Below are 6,245 nucleotides of genomic sequence, written 5' to 3'. Positions count from 1 at the left end.
AAATTTAGGATGCACTAGTCTAGCTGTTTCAGTTTATATCAAGGCTGCCCAAACATTTATCCAAAATGAAGGTTGCGGCCAAATGCAATAATATAATTTGTGAAATACAAATACTTCTTTACAGTCCTTTAATTTGAATGATTATGTCCTGCTGGAGTGTGACATGATTTGTTTGTGTACAAACTAATACGGTATCAGAATTTTATATATTTATACTTCCCATTCAACTAAAATTAAATTCACTCAATCTCGAAGGCATAATTTATATGGATAGTATTTATTTTTATAACATCAAGCTAGAATAAAAACAAGCAAAAATAAAATAAAAGTAACAACTTTTTGCTTCTTGCCTTTTAAAAAAATTTAATGAGTAGAAAGTACAGATAAATTGTGTGGAAATGTAAGAAGTAGAAGTAAAAATTATGCTGAAAAATAATTACTCAAGTAAAGTACAGATAGGCTACCCAAAAATTCTACTTAAGTACAGTAACACAGTATTTGTACTTAGTTACATTACAATTCTGTACATAGATCACAGTGATATAAACTTAAAAAATACAATTTATTGTAAGATAATCTCTGTGGCATTCTTTTGAGAATCTTTGTTTTACAAAGAAAACCATGCAGACCCTTTCCCCACTAATTTAATCAGTTTAAATGATCAAAGTTTAGATATAAATACACGCTGTGTGTTGAGACTACTGTGTAATTTTATTGTCATGATCCAAAGTCCAACTGTTGCAAGAGCACGCTCCACCTTCCACTGCGGAAAACACTAGAAAGGATTTCTCAGGAAAAGGATTTAAAATTCAGAACTAAGTAAGTAACTCAGTCATTATTACTTAAAGCCAAATACTGAACATGTTAGGGTAACAGATGGCCTTAGTATGTGTAAAATAAATAAACAAATACAAGTTTAATTTTGATTCTAAGTAGAAGCTATGTGTAACATAATAACCCTTTTTTGAGGAATTATTCTAGTCAAACCGTAATGCCTTTCATGAGCTGAAACAAATCCCTCTTATATAACTTGTTTTTAAACCAAAAGACAAAATAATCACAGAGATTAAGAATCCCTTTGAGTGTCCTGGCAAAAACTGATTAACATAAAATGGAGGAGTCACTGCATGTAACAGTCTTGTCTTGTGATTTTATATTTTTAGAAAAGAGTTGTAAAAGATAAGACTTATATAACCAAACACACAACAAGTTTTAGTCAAAATCAAATGAATAGACCAAACGATAAAGAATCCTAACTGCTTTTTCTTAAAAAGCCCTTAAAATGTAATTTTCGTGTTAATTAATTGCAGGTTATTGATGAAGGATGACTACTCTCCTGTAATGATCCACTGAAGTCCACAGCATGGTAAAAAGTGTTCTGGTAGCCTACGCCCTGTGGGCTGTGGGYGGACCTTTGGGCCTTCACCATCTCTACTTAGGAAGAGACAGCCATGCTCTGCTGTGGATGCTTACTCTAGGAGGCTTTGGGTTTGGTTGGGTCAGAGAGGTCATACGCATTCCCGCTTATGTGACTGAGGCCAACCAACATGTTGAAGAAAAAGAAGAAAGAACTCACAACACGGGCCTCCCACCTGCCAGCCCGGTCAGATTTGCTGGACAGGTGTGTGTCGGGATCTACTTTGGCACCGTGGCTCTCATCGGACTGAACTCCCTCAATTACTTCTACCTGATCGTCCTACCTCTAAGCGTGGGAGCAGGGGTACATCTGGTGTCTAACGTCGGTCAGCAGACGTCAAATCTCCAAAAGACGTTGACRGCTTGCCTCGTAACGTCACCAATATTCTATGGCAGCACTCTGTCGCCTCTTCCCATAAGCTTGGCTGCGAGTGTCACTGCTGTACAACACCGCAGGTTCAAGCCTCCTAGAGCACCTGGCAACCAACAGAAATTAGGTGAGCTATCCTTTCATCTTTTTCTTGTATCCTCTAATTAAGGAAAGAAAAACCAGTAAAGGTCACTGAAATGACTTGAAACAGAAAAAAGTAATGAAAAATATTACAATCAACTAATAAAAATCAGATATTGAATTGGAAATGTGGTTCGTGGGTGTATAAACAAAGCTTGACTAAAAGGATGGTACTCCTGTTTCCTCAATCAGCACCACAGGTGTAGTCACTGTACTGTTTGGCCACTGGTGTGTACCACACTGAACATGGACCACAGAAAGCTAAAGACAGAGTTGTCTCCAAAGCTCAGAAAGACAATTGTTAACACATTAAAAGAAAAAACCATAAGACCATTTTCTCACTGCTTGATGTTCCTCTTTACTACAATTGAACATATTCAGAAGTCTAAGGTCAACAGGCTGTTAGCCAACGCCCYAGGACATGAGTGCAAGAGAAAAACTGAAAACAAATTGAAGGAATGGATAATAAGAATGGCTAAAAAGAGTCCAGAACATTTTCCAAAGAGATTCAAGGTGAACTTTAAGGTCAAAGTTAATCAGTGTCAGATCGCACCATCTGTCAGTATACATTTAATGGGAGATGGCTGAGGRGGACACCACAAAGTTTCACAAAAGGCAGACTGACAACAACACTTCTTAGAGAACGTGCTTTGGACAGAAGACACAAATCTGGACCTTTTTGGCAACAAGTCACAKCAGTTCTTTGTTCACAGCTAAAAAAAATAGAACATACAAAGAAAAAAGACGTAATACTAGTAATTAAAGCATTGAGGGTTAGGGTTAGGTTCGATTATGTTCTGAGACTGCTTCGCTGCATCTGGAACAAGGAGTCTAGAATTTGTAAAGGGTACAATGAAATCTCAAGACTATCAAGGCATTCTGAAATTAAATGTGTTGCCAGTGTCAGAAAACTTGGTCTCAGTTGCAGATCAGGTCCTCCAACAGGACAATGGCCTAAAACACAGCTATAAACACCCAAGAATAGCTGACCAACATCGGATTGTTCTAAAGTGGCCTTGAGTCATGATCTTAATCCTGCACATCTGTGGAAGGAGCTGACACCTACAGTCTGAGAAGGCCGTCTTCAAACCTGAGACAGGTGGAGTAGTTTACTCATGAGGAGTGAACCAAAATTCCTGTGGTTAGAAGAGTTACAGAAATTGCTTGTGATTGCCTCAAAAGTTTTTGCAAGAAAAAAAGAGAAAAAAGAACCATCCTTTTGTCAAATGTGTGTTTTTAAATATTTCTGTTGAACCACAGTTTAAAATCAGTCTGATTTTTTATTTATTTAATCTTGTCAGTTTCAAGTTATTTTAGTGACCTTTGTGAGTTGTTGTTTTTTAACTAAAAGGTACAAACTAATTTATCCATGTATGTAAGTTTTATATACATTTTCTCTCACTTTTCTTTCAGGTCCCCGGCTTTATCGGCTCAGTCTAGCCTGGTTGGCTTTCTCCGCTCCATTAGGTTACTCCATTTTCCACAACACCACAGCCACACTGTACTACCTGTCTGACTCAATAGCAGCGCTGCTGGATATTTTCTGGTTTCTGCCCTGGCTCAGAGATGTATTAGAGTACATCCTTCTAATGCCATACCGCATCCTGTGTGCACTTACCGGGGGAGGGTACCATGAAGAAGCATGGAGGAAGGTCTTGGAAATATTGCTGAAAGAATACACACACAGAGAAAAAGAGGCACTGCAGGTGAGCGGGTTATGAGTTCATGTATGTTGTATTTTAATTACTTGACATGCTCTTTRTTACGCCTGTATGTTTTTATCTTTTCCACATCAGATATTGTCTCTGGAGACAGAAGCATCTGTTGAAGAGATAACTCGAAGCTACAGGGAACTGGCCAAAACGTGGCATCCAGACCACAACCCCAGCAAAGATGCTGAGCAAATGTTCCTGAAGATCCAGGAGGCTTACGAGGTCCTGCTGCGGTGGCACAAGCCCCGTCGCTTTAAATAGTGGCCCTGCCTTTGTTGCTGCTGATTGACTTGTGTTGGTCTTGATTAGAGTTTGATTTGATTGTGGGGCCGTGATGAATTACATGCACAGAAACCTGCACTGAGTTTTTTTTATAAACAACTTCTTAACAACAGGGCACCTCCAGACAGGGTTCAAAGGGTTAACTTGATGGGGCCCACTGTTTATTTTGGGTTATTTGTCCTCTATTATGTTCATATTTCCAATAGAAATATTGTGTATTAAGGTAATACATAATACCAGCTGCTTTGTGTGCCAATGTCTTCAACAGTAGTTCCTTAGCTCTCCAAGTATGTGCTAAAAATGTCTCTCAGCYACTACCACACCAAATTTATATGCATCTGTAAAACTGACCAAATTATAGCTTTTCTTTTGTTTCAGTTGCCATCTTCGATTGGATTAACTCCAAAAATGAACCAGCTGTAGATGTACATCCAGTGATTATTTTCTGAGAGTTTTGTTAAACTGCATGAAATATTTTGACAGACAGACAGACAGACAGACAGACAGACAGACAGACAGACAGACAGACAGACAGACAGACAGACAGACAGACAGACAGACAGACAGGGATGATTTGAATAGTCAATGCTAAAATTTTCAACAAAAACTGTACATTCTGTTAACACTCTGAGTGTGGCTTGGAGACGACTCTCAGCCTCTACCAAAACAAATTTTAGCTCAGTGCCTGTAAAAAAAATGATAGCATTGTTGCCATTTTTGTGCTGGCAAAGACTGATAAGCTGCGGGGGCCTTTTTGGGCAGGCTGACTCCAAAACTTAATTGGTTGTAAATGTGCTGTACATTCAATGATTACTTTCTGAGTTTCATTAAAGAATGTCCAATAACTCCTAAAATATTTTGTTAACAGGCAGAAAGTATAGTTTTCTTTTCTCCTCATCTATCGGATTGTCAAAAAGCAGTTTGCTGCCACCTTGTGGCTGAATAAATGTAGTAAAAATATTATTATTATTTTTGATCCATAGTTTTACCTTGATTTTAATTTTGTTCGCTTGTCATCAAGCACTATATTTTATATATTTTGAGTGGTAATAAACAAACTAATAATTCAGAAAGAAAATGCACATTATTAAAAGAAATAGGCCTGGATGTGTTTTAAAACAGCTTGTTAGGATACTGGCTCAGGTATATTTCAGTACACACCTTTACCTGGCTCTTATAAAAGGATGCTGGTGTTCTAAAACACGTGCATCCCGTCTGCTTTTGTTGCCACCTGTTATACATCGATGCATTCGACAATCATTGGATCAGCAGCTCTGTCTGTATCCCAGCAAGGCCCCGGAAGTTGTTTGGGATTCAGGTGGAAAAAAAAAAAGAATTAAAAAAAATAAAAAGAATGATCCCGGAGATGCTGCCGTCGCCTGGGAAAACAAACTGTCATCCAGACAAATAAGACGGAAACAAAACAACACGAAGCGCGTCGCCAGGTAAGCACGACTCCAAGGTGTTGTTAATCCGGATCGATCGGGATAACGTCGCGTTATTTTATTTTATTTTTTTCGATAGTTGCTGAATGCCATTTGTCGTGTGGTCGGGTGCCATAGCAACGGCTGGTGGGGGGAAACATTGTGCGGTCCAGGCCAGTTTGACGCGCTCAGCGCTGGATGACAGCTGCGTCCGTGCGGATGAACTCCTGCAACAGACCGACGCCGCCGCCTGGACCCGATCCGCGGACCGAAATGATCCTCTAAGTCGCCTCGAATCGGATGGTTGGACTATATTATAAGGCGCGAGAAAATTATTTGGATATTAATGTATATATGTGATTGAATGCACAGAGGGTCGACATTTAGGGGGGGATCGTGAAGCGCGGGTTTGGCGGTGCTTTGTAGACCCGGTGTGACTGCGCGTCTCCCGGCTGCAGCAGCGCCTGTTGCTCCCCCTGCGCGGCCAGTGCCAGGGTATTAATTTTCCCCGAGATGTGCTGTCTCCGCCTCACTCTCGCTCCCTCCCTTACTCCCTCTCCAAAGTGCATGTCCACCGCTGTCATCCATTTGAGCATGAAGATGCAGCCTCGTGCATCTTTGTCTCCAAACAGCTCCGTCTGCTCTCACACTCAATAAAACAGGGGCGGAAATATAATGTCTGAGGACGACGTAAGTCAACAAGACGGCTCTGCTTTGCTTTGCTTTGCTCGGTCTGGTCTTGGTGTCCACATGATGTCTCACTTTGCTGTTGAATACCTGATTTTATGTAACCTTGTTATTGTTAATTATCTGGCTAAAATAATATAAACAAACTCAAAGCATTAACTAGTCTTATTACAACCTAGGCAAATATAATATAATATAATATAATATAATATA

At 39.6% G+C, this 6,245-nt stretch overlaps 2 protein-coding genes across 3 annotated transcripts in view; both read left to right on the top strand.

The window, feature by feature from the left end:
• The first annotated feature begins 755 nt into the window (after window positions 1-755).
• On the top strand, window positions 756-4,351 carry dnajc22 (DnaJ (Hsp40) homolog, subfamily C, member 22). The gene is made up of 4 exons (XM_014018832.1): window positions 756-819; window positions 1,311-1,913; window positions 3,341-3,633; window positions 3,724-4,351. The coding sequence occupies exons 2-4, from the start codon at window positions 1,364-1,366 to the stop codon at window positions 3,898-3,900; spliced, it is 1,020 nt and encodes a 339-aa protein (XP_013874286.1). The 5' UTR covers window positions 756-819; window positions 1,311-1,363; the 3' UTR covers window positions 3,901-4,351.
• Window positions 4,352-5,106: 755 nt separating this feature from the next.
• Window positions 5,107-6,245, top strand: part of ikzf4 (IKAROS family zinc finger 4) — a 6,882-nt gene continuing 5,743 nt past the window's right edge. The window contains exons 1-2 of one of the 2 annotated variants that reach the window (XM_014018803.1): window positions 5,107-5,366; window positions 5,446-5,666. In XM_014018803.1, the coding sequence (XP_013874257.1) occupies window positions 5,646-5,666 (21 nt within the window). In that variant the 5' untranslated portion in view covers window positions 5,107-5,366; window positions 5,446-5,645. The remainder of the gene's footprint in view (window positions 5,367-5,445; window positions 5,667-6,245) is intronic. The other variant, XM_014018811.1, reaches the window with a different exon arrangement.

Source organism: Austrofundulus limnaeus, unplaced genomic scaffold (assembly GCF_001266775.1).
Source record: "Austrofundulus limnaeus strain Quisiro unplaced genomic scaffold, Austrofundulus_limnaeus-1.0 Scaffold3, whole genome shotgun sequence".
Classification (NCBI taxonomy): Eukaryota; Metazoa; Chordata; class Actinopteri; order Cyprinodontiformes; family Rivulidae; genus Austrofundulus; species Austrofundulus limnaeus.
Note: the sequence above shows the minus strand (reverse complement) of the source record. Positions and strands in the feature narration are given on the sequence as shown.